General features: G+C 35.3%; 1 protein-coding gene and 1 long non-coding RNA gene across 6 annotated transcripts in view; one reads left to right on the forward strand and one right to left on the reverse strand.

Annotated features, from left to right (window-relative positions):
- Window positions 1–19,897, reverse strand: part of CEP85L (centrosomal protein 85 like) — a 218,189-nt gene that overhangs the window by 6,658 nt on the left and 191,634 nt on the right. For all 5 annotated transcript variants that reach the window (XM_073893851.1, XM_073893849.1, XM_025864817.2 and 2 more), the window contains 4 exons: window positions 19,626–19,743; window positions 19,065–19,115; window positions 5,192–5,299; window positions 3,006–3,237 (listed from right to left, as the gene is read on the reverse strand). In XM_073893851.1, coding sequence (XP_073749952.1) covers window positions 3,006–3,237; window positions 5,192–5,299; window positions 19,065–19,115; window positions 19,626–19,743 — 509 coding nt within the window. The remainder of the gene's footprint in view (window positions 1–3,005; window positions 3,238–5,191; window positions 5,300–19,064; window positions 19,116–19,625; window positions 19,744–19,897) is intronic.
- LOC112817662 (uncharacterized) lies at window positions 1,091–19,783 on the forward strand. Its single transcript, XR_003206447.2, has 5 exons — window positions 1,091–1,235; window positions 4,804–4,896; window positions 6,435–6,494; window positions 18,422–18,498; window positions 19,656–19,783. It is a non-coding gene; the product is annotated as an uncharacterized lncRNA (long non-coding RNA).

Raw genomic sequence — 19,897 nt, forward strand, 5'->3', positions numbered from 1 at the left:
ATCCCATTTACAGTTGCACCAAAAAGAATACAATACCTAGGAATATACTTAACCAAGGAGGTGAAAGACCTGTATGCCCTTAACTATAAAACATGGATGAAAGAAACTGAAGACGACACCAACAAATGGAAAGATATACCAAGCTCATGGATTGGAAGAACTAATATTGTTAAAATATCCATACTACCCAAAGTAATCTACAGATTTAATGTAATTCCTGTCAAAATACCAACATTTTTCACAAATGTTGTGAAATAATGCTAAAATTTGTATGGAACCACAAAAGACCTCAAATAGCCAAAGCAATCTTCAAAAACAACAAAGCTGGAGGTATTGTAATTCCAGATTATAAGACATACTACAAGGCTGTAGTAATCAAAACAGTGTGGTACTGGTATAAAAACAGACACATAGATCAATAGAACAGAATAGAGAGCCCAGAAATAAATTTATGCTTATATGGTTAAATTAATCTTTGAGAATGGAAGTAAAAATATACAATGGGGAGAAGACAAATGGTCTTTGGTTCACTCAACCAATGGTGTTGGGAAAATTGGACAGCTACATGCAGAAGAATAAAACTGGACTGCTTTCTTAGACCATACACAAAAATAAACTCAAAATGGGTTAAAGACCTAAATATGAGGCCTGAAACCATAAAACTCCTGGAAGAAAACATAGGCGGTAATTTCTTTGACATCAGCCATAGAAACATTTTTCTAGACAGGTCTTCTCAGGCAAAGGAAACAAAAGCAAAACCAAACTAATGGGATTATACCAAAATGAAAAGCTTTTGCACAGCAAAATGAAATCCATCAGCAAAACAAAAAGAAAATCTATAGGATGAGAGAAGATATTTGCAAATGATACACTGGATAAAGGATGAATATTCAAAATATATAAAGAACTTATACAACACAATACCAAAAAACCCACAAATAATCCAATTTAAAAAAAGAAACAACAACAAAAAAAATCAGCAACAAAAGATTTCTGGGAGACACTAATAATTTAAATGGCAGAGAATTCCAGAGAAGACTAAGACTCAGCAGTCATAGAGGCAGAAGTAGAACCTAGAGAACGAAGCCATGGTAGCAGAGCATTTGAAAAAACAAGGGTGGGGTGAACAGTGTCAATGAGCAATGGATGGAGTAAGGAGACAGGTATTCAAAATAATCCACTGGTTTTTGGCAAATTAGCTAGCTGGTCAAATTTTCACAGTACCAGGATATAAGGTAAAGATTATGGGGTTAAACTTGAAAGACTGGAAGGGGTATACACTGGGAGGTGAATGTGACAAAGTTCTTGAATCTCTCTTTTTATTCACATTTGGATAGCTCTCTTAATCTAATTACTGGAAAAGTTTGACAAATACTATATGTAGAAGAATACAAATACAGAAGGTTACAAAATAACTGAAGGGGTGACCACCTGTAAAATGTTGAAGAGAATGAGTCTTTTGTGTGTGAGCTTTTACTGCTAACTAAACCACCCTGTGTTGACCTGGCAAACCTCTCCTCCTCTAAGATTCAAGCCAAACACCAGAGCCTTCACAGCCCTTCCCATTTAGTTTTCCCCTTGGGCCCCCATTGTCCTCCGCCCACATCTCAATTATAGTACTTACCACAATGCTCTAGTAATTTAGTTTGTGTGTGGGCCAATGGCTGTGTTCAACTGCATTATCCGTACCTTAGTATCTGGACTATATAAAGCATTTAATAATTACTAAGTCAATATACTTAACACTTTAAAGTATTTCTTACATGCCCACACATATGTATACACACATCTATGAAGTGGAAGGGAAAATGCTGCTGACATCTCCGAGCACAGTTACATGTTTCATTTAATAAGGGCTATACTTTGATGGAAAGTATTCTTGGGTTTGCCAAAATAACTATCATGATGCCAGATGGTAGAAACTTTTTGATGAAACTGTAAATAAAACTGGTGTCCACTCTAGTCACATATTAACCATATTATTAGGCAATTACTCAGTACAACACAGTAGGTGCATAAACCTTTTGGTCTTACTCCAATCATATCTCCTTACTTATGCCCATTTCTTCTGTATTAAAAAGAGGCCAACATATCAATATTATAGTAATTTAGAACCACATGCAGAGATGCATGTTTCTACAAAAGCAGCCCAGAAGGGAAACTAGGATATTCTTGTGGCAGCTCTCACAACTATGTGTGGAAGAACATGGAACTGAGGAACAATGGGTGGGTGTCATATTGAAAGAGACAAGGCCAGAGTGTATGTGCATGACAAGGGCAACAGATCTACAGGCCATGAAAATTAGCTCTTGTGACAGCACGGGTAGTTATATATATGTTAAAGATTTTATTTATTCATTTGAGAGAGAACACACAAGCAGGAGGAGAGGCAGAGGGAGAGGGAGAAGCAGACTCCCCGCTGAGCTGGGAGCCTGACGTGGGGCTCGATCCCAGGAAGGGATCATGACCTGAGCCGAAGACAGATACTTAACCAACTGAGCCACTCAGGCGCCCCAGCACTGGTACTTATATTAAGCAACTGCCACAGACATACACTGTATAGGGAAAGCAAAGGAGTTATCTTCTCTCAAATATTTTACCAGCAGACAGATGTTGGATCATTAACTTATACAATTAACACACAAAAGCCAACAGAATCACTACTTTTAGAAGAGTAATCAGGAATATCACACCTAACTACCACTCCACTCACATATTAACAGATTCAGCATAGCTCATCCACACAGGTAGATCTGTAGGCATTCTGCCAGGTGGCAGTCCCTATTAACTATGACCCTGCTCACTTCTCTAAGTATGAGGTAAATTCTAGCAATGAAGTAGTAACAGGTATTCACAGACCTACAGATTTACTCAGAGATTTATAAATCTAAGTAGGAAAGGAGATAAAAACAAATAAGGAAAAGGCAGTAAGAGGTTCCTGATTCATGAAGACAGGTTTCTAATTGCTAAGCAATATAGTAAGGACAAAGGCATCAGCGACTTACATCTGATTCCCAGTAATAATGAAAGATTAGGCTCCTTGCCCTGAGCACGCTGATTGAGAATACTACACAATGCCTTCAAGTCAAACAAACAATAGGACATTTCCTTGAACAGCTGATCAATCACACTCAAATCGGATAGTGGCCATTTGGTAAGTACTGTCTGCTGCCTGGATTGGTCTGCTTCCTGGCCCTGATCCAATAAAGAGCACGTCTCTTCTGTTTGCCTTTGGTTCTGCAAAGGATAAAGAAAACATAAATCGGGTTGTTAGAACAGAGAAAGGTTACTCAAAGCCATGCAGTTGTCTGAACATTATCCCCCATTTATAAACAAAACGGTGGAGTCATATTACATACACATTAACCAAATTTAACTGCATACACACAGTAGGAAAAAAAAAGGAATTTAAAATAGTGGAAATGAAATGATTCAATGATTCCTCTGTGTCATCTCATGCCCTAGGGTAAATCTGAAAGGGGCAACAAATCCAGACTCACTTTCTAGGAGTATCTCATGCCACATAATGTCACATAATAAGCATCTTGGTTGTATATGTATTCTTCTATAATGAAATTTATCCCAAGAACAAAAAGAACTATGAAGAAATTTTAAATCTCATCCTATAGTTTTACCCTTAGTAGCAATAATGATTTAGTTACTTTGAAACTATCTGTTGCATATTGAGAAAAAAGTGTATACATTATGTTAATGTTGATAGGAACCAAAATTTTCAGCATAAGAGAAAAAGAAATGAAGTATAAAATCAAAGAAAGGAAAAAAACCCTAACAATTTTGAATTGTGAAATTTGAATTGGAAGTATCAATATGAACTCATAATTTATTACACTCAGAAAAATCTACCTTCACTTCATCCCCAAAACTGTCACCATCTACTTCTCATTCTGAAAACTGCTAGAGGCAATTTAATTAGCTTTCCAGTTGGAACTGTATTTCAAAATAACCAAACAGCTGCATTGATGAGGAAAAGATTTTTTTAATAGATGAATGCCAGCTAATAAATGTAAAAATAATTAGAAACAAATATGATTCTTTTAATCATGTAATGATTTAGACAATGATCATCAGTGAAAACTAAAACCATCAAGGGAAAGGGTACTGATAAACTGCATATTCACAGTTACCTAAGTATCATTCCACAGATTACCTGCTATTTGCAGAGGCCATAATGAGATAGTGGAAAAATTAGTCTGTTACCATTCTAACCCAGTGAGATCAGTATTTCTGTCACTTACAGTGGGATAACCAAACATAAATAATTTGATGACATGAACAACACCTACAAAGTCTTCATGCCAAAAAATGTTTGATTTGACTTAATGATATCTTTAGCTCTTACTTCTAGGTTATAAGAGATAGAGGGGTAGATAACAAGATAAATGACACCATAAGAAAGCAATCAGGCACATCTAGAAGGCCTGATTATCTATAAGTCTTTAAGACAACAGGCCCAGATTTGTCAACAAGTCACTAACATGGAAAAAGTGAGAAACTTTACGACAAAATGAAACCCAACTTAATGGTCTTTGATTGAATGTTGGTTTCAACGGTCATAAAAAGCATCTGGGAAAGAAGTGGGGAAATTTTGGTACAGACTAGGTATCATCAAATATCGAGGAATATTATTCTTACTGGGTTTGACAACGGTGGTACAGTTATATGAGAAATGTCCCTAATTTTTGGAGATGCATTTGGGTATTTAGAGGCAAAATGTCATGATGAGAGTTAAAAAACTATCATAAGTAATTTTTTTTTTTTGTAAAACATATCCTTAAATGCAAGTCAAGTGTGTCATCTTGTAATTAAATGAAGAAAGTGTGACCTGTTCCAATGATGGAAGTGTCAACATTGCAACTTCCTTAAGGATTTCCAAAGGTAATTTTATTTATATTCAATTTATGCTTTACTGAATTACTCTGGGACCTAATCTCTATATAATATTTGACTGTGTTGCAGTTAAGTCTGTGAAATTATATTCTGAGACATAAGGAAAATAAAAGTTTGCCTTTTAATTATAATTTTGTAAGAAACCTAATGGATTTAATTGGCATACCAAAATCAAGTCTTCAACTAAAAAATGTTCTATGAATATGTACAAAATAAGTATCTGCTTTAACTTAAATAAGTACTGTATCGTTCTTTGAAAACAATTTGAATTTCTTCTACTCACATCAAGCAGTGTTTTTGTTAATCTCTGTAGGTTTCTTTCTTTCTTTTCCAGCTCTTCCATCATCTTTTGAGTAGTTGATTTTTCTTTAGAAAGTTTCCCTTGCATAGACTAGAACAGGGAGAATTGGGAAGCAAAGCATGTTGTTAATGCTAAAAGCTAAATGCAGAGAGGTTACCAGGAATATGGGCTCTGAATACTTTGGATCTGTCCTCCCTACCCCTTGGAAGATGAAGCCTTCACTTTCAAATCAACCCATATTTCTCTAGAGTGGATGTCAGCAGAGGGAAAAACAAATATCCACCTTTACCAAGAAAGTTTTTAATCTGGGAAAAACATGTTAAGCTGCTCTTTAATGCTATGTTACAAACAGTTTTTATTTTATTAATTTTTTTGTTTATGCCTTCAGAGTGTATTAGCAAATCTATACTTCCCCCTTTTTTTCTTATGGTTAATAAGACAAAACACAGTAAGATTGTAAGACCATCCCCACATTTTCTATCATTTGAAACACACTTCTCTCAGTGTATGGTATTCCAAGCAGTAGTTATGATGCTGAATTTGGGCCAAAGGTTTATTATGAAACTTTAATAAATGAATCTCTCAACTCTATTATAAAATTACAAATTATCCAGAACAAGATACTACTGTAAGAAAATCCTGAGTGCACCAAAGCAGTATACAGGATATCTTGAGTACTTGGGTTATTTCAGCTCTTAAGTCTGGTTTTCAGCTACACACCAAAGAAAAACTTGTCATAAACTCTGTAGTTATCAGTGATTTCTAGGTGTTTCAATCAACATTTTTTCCTTTTGTGAAATCACAAGATCAATAAACATATAACAAGAGATTTCTTTTATTTCCCCCTCAGGACTGTATTTATTTTAAATTTTATTTTATTATGTTATGTTATGTCACCATACAGTACATCATTAGTTTTTGATGTAGTGTTTATTTAGTCTTAATTCTGAAACTACTTCAGAATGCTGACTACCGAAATAGCACACACTCCACTAGGAAGGTTTCCCGCCCCCCTCACATTATCTCTCCCTGGAATAAGAGAAGATAGCTGTCACCATGGGTTGAGATAAGACTGTAAATACAAAGCAGTTTTCTCAGAAACAGATATTCAACCAAGTAGCTCTTGCATTTGTTTGTTAAACTCTATAAAAAACTTTACATTTAATAACTTGCAAGTTGGATACAAATGAATTAAGCTCTATAAGAAGTATATATTTCCTTCCAGGGTAAACTTCATACTCCACAAAATTTAATCTCATAGCACGAAGTCACGTGGGCTTTCTGAGTATGTATATTTCTGGATTCTGAAATTCCTTTGTAACTGCATGTGATAAATCAAAAAACCCTATTTGACTAAAGGATATATAGGGATTTATTCATCTAGTTGAAGATCTATGCATACTGGCACAACATGATTGACTGGAATCTAGAATTCATCCTAAATTTTCTTAACATTTGTGACTATTCATTTTATCAGAACTGTGGAAAAAAGGCACCACAGATTAACTACTCTAAATCTAACATTTTAACAATGAAAACTGACCCTGAGAGGTATTTTCACAATGCTATAATAGAATTCTTTAGAAAATTCTAGTGTTTTATATTTTTACCAATTCAGAGTCATAATGAATGTGACTAATAATTAGCTAGCAAATGTTTGTATATAGGACTAAATTTAAATCAGTGAAGAAACAGGAAATTTTCTCCATCAGAATAAATCAGAAATGTCTGGCAGTAGTGCTGTTTGTCACAGGAAAAAATTTGGATTTAGATTTGGGAAATACATCAAGCTTAAGATGTTATGTTGGTTGGGTACAAGGGTACTTACAAATTAGTTCTTTACTAGGGGAAGCAGTTCACAGATAAGCTTATCCTAAAAGTTCCATATGCTGTACAATTTCTAGAATAGTACGAGGGTATGAGTGCCATAGTTGTCTGACACAACATTCCACCTAAAAGATTATTTCTTTATTCTAAATTGTATGAAAAAGCCTATGTTTAAAGTTTAAGAAAAAAAGAAAGGAAAATTTCTATGAAGCTTAGAATGGGATTACTAAAATTAAAAATTTTAATTTTCAGATGTCTATATTATCTCTTTAAATTTCCAGTTAATAATCATGTTTTTAAAAAATCCTAAGTTACTAACCCACAGATATTTATCACAATCATTCTTGAAGTTGAAAAATGGTTTTAAAAACATTTGTTGCTTTGATCTAAATATCTAGAAATTGCTGTCTTTTGTCCCATATACAAAATAGCTCAAATGAAGGAAAGATAGATGTGCCTTAGTCAACAATTTTATACTTCCCAAACCCAATTTAAGAGAAAATATTTTGATTGAAAACTTATATTATTTTACTATATAAACACACAGAACCCCCCATACATGCACATGCATGTGTGCATGCATACACACACGAGTTTCATAAAAAATTCATGCAATTATTCATTGAGCAAAAATTATAGCCAAGCACAGTCTGTGCACTGGACAATGCATCAGTGAAAAAAAGTCAAAACTGCTGGTCCTTTTGTTACTTTTACTAGGAGGTAAAGATCAAGGAAAATACAATAGATATGTAAGTTACATAGTATTATATATTAGAATGTGACTAGCTCTTTGGAGAACAAATAGAGCATGGCAAGGGAGAGGATGGATCTCAAATGGGGTAAAGTACAGGCTCATGGAAAAAGGTGACATTTGAGCAATGTCTTGAAGGAGGTGAAAGATTACATCTTGTAAGATATCTACAGAGTGTTTCAGTCAGTGCAAAAGTTCTGAGGCAGATGGTGTCTTCTGTGTTTGAGAAAAGGCAAGAGAGCTGGGGTGGCAGAAAATAGAAAAAGATGAAGTCAGAGAAGGCGGGCGGTATAGAGAACAGATTGTGTAAGGCCTCATGAGCCAGTGTAAAAACTTTGATTTTTACTTTGGAAGAAATGAGGAACCACTGAAAGGTTCTGAGAAGACATAATGATCTGGTTTTTGTTTGATAGGTCCCTCAGGCTAATGAGAATAGACTGTAGGCAAGCAAGGATGGAAGCAGGCAGAAATCATCAATATAAAGAAAAAAGATGGGGTGGACCAGGGTAGAAACACAACAGAGGTTGGGAGAACGAGTCAGATGCTAGATATATTTTGAAGGTAGTAAGATTTGTTCACAAATGTGAGGCAGGAGAGAATCAAGGATAAGTCTAACGTTTCTGGACTGAGCAAATGGAAGGAGAGATGGCCACTAATAAAGAAGGAAGACATGGAGGGTAGAGTAGGTTTTACTATTTTCTGTTTGGGGAGAGTGAGAAATTCAATTTGGACATATTATGTCTGTCTGATATGTCAAGTGGTGCTGTGGAGTAGGCAGCTGGATATACAAGTCATAAGGTCAGGAAAGAATTATGAGCTGGAAGAAGTTAGGGAGGAGCGAGCACACACATTATACGTAAAGCCGTGAGACTGGGTAAGATCCCTAAGACAAGTACTGGTAGAGAATTCTAGCAAAGAAACAAACCCCCTTTGTGGAAATATGATACAATTTTTCAAAAACATTTTACATGTCTTCAAAATAAACTTTAACTTAAATATCACAAATGAAATTAAACTTATCACTAAATTATAAGATAGAAGAATTTCTAAATAAGGTACTTTCTCCAATTTTTATATACTAGACTACTAACCTGCCTTTATCTTTATTATAAAAGGATTTGTGCTACAGGTGTTAAATTTATTGTGTCTAGTTAAATAAATCAAACAAGAGAACAACAAAAAACTTTTTTAAAAAAGTTCTTCTGAAATTTTTTTGGCTAAAATTTTATTGTACATATTTCAATGATCTAGAAAGTAGGTAAAGTCAATCACTTTTAAGTTTATTTAAATTTAAAGATGAACAGATGAAAAGTTCCATACTGTTATGATTCTATTAGTACAAATACACTATTCTTGAAATAATGTAACTATAACAAAGGTTAAGATAAAAGTGCTACTAGCATTAGAAATAGCAATAAAGAACACGCACACTTAACAGGTAAGGTAATAATGGCATCTAGAAAGCATTAACAAGGGGAACACATTCTTTTTTTTTCAGGGAGGGGGGATGGATTCTTTGAATGAAATTTAGGGATACTGTCTCTCAACACCTTTTAAAAAAAGTAGTTAAGAAAGTTCATCTCCTACTTGAGGCCACTCCATCAAGACTGGGAGAGGGGGCTGTTTAATGCATAGAAACAAACACAGAAGAGTAAAAAAAAAAAAAATTTAAAAAACAGAGGAGTACGTTCTAAATGAAAGAAAAAGATAAAATCTCAAAAAAAGATCTTAATGAAACAGAGATAAGTGAGTTCAAAATAGCAGTAATAATGATGCTCACCAAGGTCAGCAAAACAATGCATGAACAAAGTCAGAGTTTCAACAAATAGAAACTATAAGAAAGTACCAAGCAGAAGTCACAGAGCTGAAGAGTATAATAACTGAACTGAAAAACATAATAGACGGGTCTATAGCAGACTGGATGAAGCAAAAGAATGGATCCCTGGGGCGCCTGGGTGGCTCAGTCATTAAGCGTCTGCCTTCCAGTCAGGTCATGATCCTGGAGTCCTGGGATCAAGCCCCACATCGGGCTCCCTGCTCAGCGGGAAGCCTGCTTCTCCCTCTTCCACTCCCCCTGCTTGTGTTCCCTCTCTTGCTGTCTCTCTCTCTGTGTCAAATAAATAAATAATAATAATAATAAATCTTAAAAAAAAAAAAAAGAATGGATCCCTGAACTCAAAGACAAGGTTGATTCAATCAGAGCAGCAAAAAGTGGAAGAATGAAGATAGCTTAAGGGACTGAAAGGACAATACCAAGCAAATCAATATTCGCATTATAAGGGCCCCAAAAGGAGGAGAGTGAGAAAGGAGCAGAAAACTCATCTGAAGAAACAATGGCTGAAAATTTCCCTAACCTGGGGAAGGAAGCAGACATCAAGATCCAGGAAACCAAGAAAGTTCCAAATCCAATGAACCCAATGGAATATTACTCAGCAATATAAAAGAAGGAAATCTTGCAACTTGCAACAATGTGGATGGACCCTGGGGGCGTTATGCTAAGTGAGACAGAGAAAGGCAAATGCCATGTGATCTCACCTGTGAAATCAAAACAGACAGACAAACAAAAACCCTCAGAGATAACAGAATGGATTAGTGGTTGCCAGAGGTGGGTGGGTGGGGGGAAAGGATGAATGAAGGGGGTCAAAAGGTATAAACTTTCAGTTATAAAATAAGCCCTGGGGATGTACTATCAGGCATGGTATCTACAGTTAATACTGTATTGTATATTTGAAAATTGCTGAAAAAGTAGATCTTAAAAGTTTTATCACACACACACACACACACACACACACACACAAAAACTGTAACTATATGGTGATGGGTATAAACTAGACTTATTGTGATCATTTCACAATATATAAAATATCAAATCATTAGATTGTACACTGGAAACTAATATAATGTTACAGTCAATTGTATATCAATAAAAAATAAGTTCACAGGTAAAAAAAAGTGTATACAGTTAATAGTAACAGCTTAAGATTTTTTTTTTTTTTTTTAAGATTTTATTTGGCAGAGAGAGACAGCGACGGAGGGAACACAAGCAGGGGGAGTGGGAGAGGGAGAAGCAGGCTTCCCGTGGAGCAGGGAGCCCGATGCAGGGCTCGATCTCAGGATCCTGGGACCATGACCTGAGCTGAAGGCAGACACTTAATGACTGAGCCACCCAGGTGCCCCCAGCATAAGATTTTGTAGTCAGACAAAACTAGGTTCTGGGTCCACAGCTTACATGCTGTGCAACCATGGGTATATTATTTAACCTTTCAGGGTTCCAAATTCATCCGAAAGAATTTCCAACCTTGTAAGGTATTGTGAAAATTATGCAGTGTGTATGCAGACATTTGTGGTGTCTGCCTATTCAAAAATCCCATAAGTCATAAGCATCATATTTGTAAAGATTTTGCATCTCTTGGGGCACAGCTCACTGGATTGGGCTGAGTGAACATTTGACCAAACTTGAGGAACTGGTACCCAGAGTCTATGAGTCTCTCTCTGTGTGACTGGAAATGAACTATAGAACTTAGGGGTTGCAGGGCAGCTATATTTTCTCATGTAAGCTAAAGAATAAAGGAAGCGAGTCTGCAGAGAAAAGAATGAAACATACTACAATAGAGCCACCCTATGACCTAGCAATTGCACTCCCCAAAGGCACAGATGTAGTGAAAAGAAGGGCCATATGCACCCCAATGTTCATAGCAGCAATGTCTGCAATAGCCAAACTGTGGAAGGAGCCGAGATGCCCTTCAACGGATGAATGGATAAAGAAGATGTGGTCCATATATACAATGGAATATTACTCAGCCATCAGAAAGGATGAATACCCAACTTTTACATTGACATGGATGGGACTGGAGGAGATGATACTAAGTGAAATAAGTCAAGCAGAGAAAGTCAATTACCATATGGTTTCACTTATTTGTGGAACATAAGGGATAGCATTAGGAGAAGGAAGGGAAAAATGAAGGGGGGGATGTCAGAGGGAGAGATGAACCATGAGAGACTATGGACTCTGAGAAACAAACAGGGTTTTAGAGGGAGGGGGGAGGGGGGATTGGTTAGCCCCCTGATGGGTATTACTGCATGGAGCACTGGGTGTTATACGAAAACAATGGATCGTGGATCACCACATCAAAAACTAATGATGCATTGTATAGTAACTAACATAATAAAATAAAATTAAACTAAAAAAATAAAATAAAATAAAGGACCTGAATTCATCTGCAACAGACTGTGAAGTTCAAGCCTTAGGGCACTAGCAAAAGCTGAAGAGGTCTATCAAAATACCATCAACATTTTTCACAGAGCTGGAACAAATAATACTAAAATTTGTATGGAACAAGAAAAGACCCCAAATAGCCAGAGGAATGTTGAAAAAGAAAACCAAAGCTGGTAGCATCACAATTCTGGACTTGAAGCTCTATTACAAAGCTGTAATCACAAAGACAGTATGGTATTGGGACAAAAACAGACATACAAATCAATGGAACAGAATAGAGTACCCAGAAAGACCCTCAACTCTAAGGTCAACTAATCTTTAACAAAGCAGGAAAGAATATTTAATGGAAAAAAAAGATAGTCTCTTCAACAAATGTTGGGAAAATTGGACAGCTGCCTGCAGAAGAATGAGCCTGGGCCACTTTCTTACATCATATACAAAAATAAACTGAAAATGGATGAATGACCTAAATGTGAGACAGGAATCCATCAAAATTCTAGAGAACACAGGCAGCAACCTTTTTGACTTCAGCTGAAACAACTTGCTAGACATGTCTCCAAAGGCAAAGAAAAAAAGAAAAAATGAACTATTGGGACTTCATCAAGATAAAAAGCTTTCACACAGCAAAGGAAACAGTCAACAAAACTAAAAGGAAACCTACGGAATGGAAGAAGATATTTGCGAATGTCTTGTCAGATAAAGGGCTACTATCCAAAACCTATAAAGAACTTATCAAATTCAACACCCAAAAACCAAAAAATTCAGTCAAGAAATGGGCAGAAGACATGAACAGACATTTCTCCAAAGAATACACACAAATGGTCAACAGACACATGAAAAAAATGCTCAACATCACTTGGCATCAGGGAAATACAAATCAAAACCACAATGAGATACCATCTCACACTGGTCAGAATGGCTAAAATTAACAACTCAGGAAACAATGGATCATGGTGAGGATGTGGAGAAAGGGGAACCCTCTTAACACTGTTGGTAGGAATGCAAACCAGTGCAGCCACTCTGAAAACAGTACAGAGATTCCTCAAAAAGTTAAAAATAGAGCTACCTTACGACCCAGCAATTGCACTCCTAGGCATTTACCCAAAGGATACAAACATAGTGATTTGAAAGGGCACCTGCACCCCAATGTTTACAGCAGCAGTGTCCACAATAGCCAAACTATGGAAAGAGCCCAGATTTCCATCGACAGATGGATAAAGAAGATACACACATACATACAATAATGGAATACTACTAAGCCATCAAAAAGAATGAAATCTTGCCATTTTGCAATGACGTGAATGGAACTAGAGAGTATTATGCTAAGCAAGATAAGTCAGAGAAAGACAAATACCAATGCTTTTATTCATCGGTGGAATTTCAGAAAAAAAACCTGAAGAACACAGGGGAAGGCAAGGAAAAATAAAGATGAAAACAGAGAGGGAGGCAAACCATAGGAGACTCTTAACTCTAGAAACAAACAGGGTTGCTGGAGGGGAGGTGGGTGGGAGGATGGGGTAAGGGCATTAAGGTGATGGGCATTGAGGAGGGCACTTGAAGTAATGAGCACTGGGTGTTGTACGCAACTGATGAATCACTAAATTGTACCTCTGAAACTAATAATACAGTATATGTTAATTAAATTTAAATAAAAAATTAATTTATACTTTATAAAAAAACAAAAACAAAAATAGTAGAGGTTGTGGCAAAAAGCAGTTGGGAAGAAAGTGTTAAGATTCACTGAAGGTACAGGCTAACCTACTGGCTGGCTAGATTCCTAGAGAGAAAAAGTGAAAGGGACACCTGGGAAAAGCACTCTCGGGAACAGAAAAAAATCTCAAACATTAACCTAAGGAGTTTTTCCTTCAGAGGAACCAGAACACATCAGTCTGTGAAGCAATTTATACCACAGGGCATCACTGAAAGCAACAGAATAATCAGTTGGCAATTGATGGAGCTTAACTGATGGTGTGGTCAGAGAAAGAGTCACGGAAGATCACATATTATACAAGATGTCTAGAATAGGCATATCTGTAGAGACAGGAAGTAGATTAGTGATTGCTTACGGATGGAGAGAGAATAGGGTTCAAGGGAATTCTAAAGCTAAAGGGTAAGGGGTTTATGAGGTGATAAAAAGGTTCCAGAATTGACTGTGGATTTAGTTCCATATATCTGAGTATACTAAAAATTACTGAATTATATACTTTAAATGTGTGAATTGCAGGGTATGTGAGTTGTATCTCAACAGAGCTGTTATTTAAAAATCAGCACAATGTAAAACAGTTTAGATGTGTCAGGAACACACCCAGGTTTCTCAGAACTACTTCCTCCCCCTTTTTTTTCTCTTAAATCTCAGTCTTCCCAGTCAATTCCCACTTTTGGTGAATGAGCCCCCTGAGGACCCTGATGGCACTTCCCAATGGCTCCAGAATGAGGATACTGCCAGGCTAAGGAAGAACTGCCTGGAGAACTTGTTAATAATGTATATTTCAAGTGTCATGCCAGAGATACTGAGTCATCAGGTTCACAACTGGGCCCAGAAACTTGTATTTTAAAAAGCATCCCAAATACTTTAAATGTTCATACAGGTTTGGTGACAATTCATGGCAGATAACATACTCCAGAACATTCTTTCTTAATTCAACTGGGCTGACTCCCTTTCCTGCCTCTGAATTCCCCACCTCAGACACAAAGAACTAACTTTTCAGAAGTTAAATCCACCTTTTATATATATTTTCTAACATTTTAATTAAGCAACAACTATACTGTGAATATAACAGGCCTACATGTACATTAAAGACTTCTCCTTATAAATACAAACACTGGAGAGAAAGCTCATTTTTAAAAAAGTTACTTTTCCTTTGATAGAAGACCTTTTTTTGGCTGCTAGGTTCTTTCAAAAATTATTAATTTCTGATAAGAATATTTTTAGGTTTTCATGCATTATAAAACAATTTCACAAAGGTAAAACTTTTAAAAATTAAAAAAAACTAAGAACGAACATGTCAGGACACATCACAAAACTAAGATAACAAAAATAGGAAATAAACATCACACAATAATAATGTGAAAACATTAAATCAACTTATTTAGGTTAAAGCAAAGTTAAATTTTACTTACAAGACATTTTAATGGCTTATGATTCATTTTCTCACAATTTCTACTGAGAAAACCTGCTGGATGAAGGCTTTAAGAGAGACTTGCTAAAAATTGGAATAAAATCTTTGGAGGCTATGAAAACATATCTTCAAGTGTTATAAATAGAACAGACTGTTACAGTTTTGAGATTGGAGGTTTCTAATCACGCTTTGAAAGTGAACAGTCTTAATGACTTTTAAAGCATCATTGTGTATTTTATGACATTATGATCATTCATTGATAGCTGTCAACTCAGGCCATTTAAATGCAAAAGTTCTTTCAAGAAGGAAACAATTTTAGTATGTTAGGGAAAACAGAATGCACCTCATAAACTTTTTTACTCTGTATCTCCTCTGCCAAAAGCTTATAATGGCTACATACAAAGATAACAGCTCACTGGAAACAGGATTATGTAACTAAAATATGCTTTTAAGGAACAAATAGGAAGGAAGGCAATGTCCAATGAAGAACTCATTCACATTCTGACAGAAGCCACATTTATGGAAATGATGGGGAATGTTCTATCGCAAAATGTCTTTTTATATTGTATACTGACAGAAGAAAAACCTGTAGGAGAAGAAGTCAGTTTAGCTATACTGGTTTCGTAAATGTAAACACAGGCATTATTTCTAAAGGATCAATGAACAAACAAGTTATTCATGCCAGTTAACAATGTCCTCTTCTCAGGTGAACAAAACAGTAGATAAATCTGTATTTTTATAGCACTGAACTCAATTTCAAAATCAGTGTATACTTTTACATGAAGTACTACTTTTCTATATTCAACAACAAAGACAACATAACCAGAAGACTCCCCAACTTCCAGAGTTGTAAACCAATAAATCTGCCCTTGACCTAAATCAGGTATATATTTATTTGACTTCTGGTACAAGGGTGGTAAGCCACAGTTGTATTTTAAATATAGCACTTTCCTTCTGAATAATGCCTTATTTTTATCTCCTATAAATTGGACATAAAATGAACACGACAAGGGATCTTATTTTTTTTTCTTAAGTCACAAAACGTAAACTTTAAGAATAACTTGCTTATACCCAAGGCAATGCAATACTCCAAAAGTCAACCAAATGAACTTTGAACAAATTTGGTCTTCTCAATAGTTTGCAGGGACATAAGCAGTGAAAATTCTAATAATACGGGGCATCTGGGTGGCTCAGTCGTTAGGAGTCTGCCTTCGGCTCAGGTCATGATCCCAGGGTCCTGGGATCGAGTCCCACATCGGGCTCCCTGCTCAGCGGGAAGCTGGCTTCTCCTTCTCCCACGCCCCCTGCTTGTGTTCCCTCTCTCACTGTCTCTCTCTGTCAAATAAATAAAATCTTAAAAAAAATATTCTAATAATACTACAATTGTTTTGTCTATTAAACCTTCTAAAATGGAACAACTTCCTGGCAGTGTGGAGGAACAAAGAATATGCAAACTGTAATAGTGAAATTTTACAGTAAGTTTAATACTGTACTGACAGCTAAAATGCATACCTCATGTTAAAAAATGTTGGAAAGCTCTCTGCTATCACTCATTATAAGGTATCTTGTGTTGTTTTGGCTATGCAAAGGAATTTGAAGAAATTAAAAACAGAGCTATAGCATATAGGAAGGACATCATAATCTACAGAGGAGTAAGGCTGGCCATTCCTTATTTAAGCAGATGGGGGGAAAAACTAGGCAGCTTTAAATAATTAGTAATTGAAGGGAACTGCTCTATTATATGTATGGACTTGATAATAAGCCCATTAACTGTGGTACAAAACAACAAGAACACTTTTTCAAACCAAAGTGTTCCCTTTAGGATTCTCTCTGTGGTTTCCAATGCTAGGTAAAAAAATTGGTAACCATTTTTTTAGAATAGGCAATATTTTCAGATGTTTACAGAGTACACATCTTTTATATTCATCACAACCAACCACGTAAAAAAACCTGGCTTTTTTTAACTGTGAAGGGCCAAGAAATAAAAAGTTTTAACAAGGAACATTAAGCAAAAAATTTTCTTACCATTTTAGGCATTTTTGTTTCCATCTATAATTTTCTATTCAAATAATATCTTGATAAATATAGCTAATATGGCCAGTTATTAACATTTGCTACCTGCTCTGTTAGCAAACCATATACTAGATGTATAGCCTACATAGACAGCCAGAATGACTTAGATACCCATTGCTTTAAGACATGACAACAGAATTAATGAGTTTAATTTGAAATTTTTTAATTTGAAATGTTTATGCAAACATTTAAAATCAAAGAATAGAATGGCATATAAATTACATATTCTATATATTTATATATGGTCATGACATATTCAAGTGTGACTAAAAGACATGGTTGGTGTGTAAGAGTAAATTTTATTAAGATGCCACCATAAATACGAAAAAGGCACATTTCAATTGATACAAATATATCCTGATAATCTATAATGTGAGAGATAGTATGTGATAAATTAATAAAATCTTGCAAGTCTTATCCACCAAAATTTCAGTGCCAAAGGACAATGCTGACTGTCCTTAATTTGGATTGAGATAACTTTTATTTGAATGACTTCTCGAAAAATGTTACCAAGTGAAATATAAATTCCTTTTTTTATGGTCTATAATGAGTCAGATAATAATTGCTGAGGGAACTTAACCATTTTGTGATTCAAATGGCTTGTAGAACAACTGAAGTTATGTCTATAGGAATACAGATTAAAGAGTATAACCTCCATGAACCAATACAGCAGGCCCACACACTTGGTGAACTGGCCTAGTATTTGATTAAAATGATAAATCATTGAATATGGCCAAAAGACAATCAAAGCAGACTGTCTATAATTCTGACACTTAAACCACTTATTTTTTACTTCCTAAAAATGGAAGGTATTTTAGGAGGTATAAAAATAAGAAAATTATTCAGCAAAATATGTCCAGTGGCTTTCCATCATACACAGAATAAAATACAAAGACATCTACCCCTATGTGATCTAGCCCCAGGCTACTTTCCACCTCACCTTTCACCACTCTACCTCACCATCATGTACTTCAGACTAGCAGCCTTCTTGCTGGTCTTGGAGTACACCAGGCACCCCAGGGCAATGGTGACTCTCTTTGCCTGGAATGCCCTTCCCTTGGTTATCTTCATCCAGATCTCTGTTCAGATATTACTTCCCCAGTAAAAACTTCATGACCACTGTATTTAATGAAGCACTGTCTGTCATTGCTCTCTACCCTACTTTTTTAATACTACATATCATTCCTTGACATTGTATCTTCATTTTGTCCATCTCACCCCACTAGAATGGCTAAAGACTTGCTGTGTTCACTGATGAATCTCCAGTGCCAAAAACAGTGCCTGGCACACATATAGGTGCTCAGTAAGTATCTGGCAAGTTAATAAAAAAAATGAAAACACATTTAATCCACAAATTCTAGTTGCACATTATGAATTAGGCACTCTAAGCTCTAGATACCCATATGATCTACCATAATCTCTCCTCTTAAGAAACTAAGCAGGAGGTAAAAACACAAATATGAAAACAACATGTTATACTTGGATAACATACAAAGAATTAATACATAGAATTATTAGGAACAAGAGAAGTGTTGGCCAATCACAATGGACTAAAAACAGTCCATTGTCTTTAATAAGTAGATCACTGATGACCTTAACCAAATGTGCCCTCAGTAGGAGACTACACCCAGTTAAAAACAGGTGAGGTAAGGAAAAGAGAACAATTTCAAGATTTTTTGAATAACTGATTTAACAAGTAGCATTTTCATTCTAAAAATGTAAAAGATTAATATTAAAGAATTTGTAACTTCAAGTGCTATTAATCTTTTCATATAAATATATATATGCATTAGTATTTTTTAGGTTATACAGCCATTAAGAGTAAATTAGCATACAGTTAAATTAAAATACGCACAAAACATTCCTTACCTGAATTTCTAAAATCATTCTTTCAATCTCATCTTGTTGGCTATCTATTATCTAAAACACAGGAAATATATCAGTGTGAATCAAAATTTTTTCCATTGCTTTTTAAAAGTACCAATATTTCAAGAAAACAAAAGCACAGGAAATAATGAATTTATCTTTTAAAAATCACGGTTTTTTTTTTTTTACAAAAGTATTCATACCAAGTATCCTTTAAACAGACATATGATTTAGATCACACATACATAAAACTGCAAAAGTCTTCCTCTGGTTCTTGATAAAACTCTGCAATTTATAAAAATAACTTTGAAACAGACATTCAATAATTTAGGAAGGAAAAGATATCCTTTTGTTTTGCTAAGAATATAATTTCCTTAGTTTGGCTTTTATGAAAATTTAAATTATTTAAATTTACTTAAATTGTCACTTTTTTTCCAAATAAAAAGTTCAAACTAAGCTATTATTACCAAAAATATAAAATAAAATAGCTATAACTTATATATCTATATGCAATCATCCAACATAATACAGATTTCACATTTATTACCAAAGACATGAACTGACCTTACTAGCATTCTCATTTTGTTCTCTCAGGTTATCATTTTCATTCTGAAGCTGTTTTGCATCCAACATGGGAAGGCGAATTCCATCTTCAAGGCATCTTTCTACTTTTTGCTGCAAGCTGTATGTTTTAGAAAGACAATTAAAGACAATCCACTCTGTGTGCTGATTTTGGTAGATGACTTCAACATAAATGAAGTCCCTTCTTAGGGTCAACAGTATTTTTTAATCAGGCAATAATCGAGACCTACTGCCTACATGAATACACTCAAGTA

Source organism: Callorhinus ursinus, unplaced genomic scaffold (assembly GCF_003265705.2).
Source record: "Callorhinus ursinus isolate GAN/ISIS: 27379988/994484 unplaced genomic scaffold, GSC_fseal_2.0 scaffold6, whole genome shotgun sequence".
NCBI classification, from domain to species: domain Eukaryota; kingdom Metazoa; phylum Chordata; class Mammalia; order Carnivora; family Otariidae; genus Callorhinus; species Callorhinus ursinus.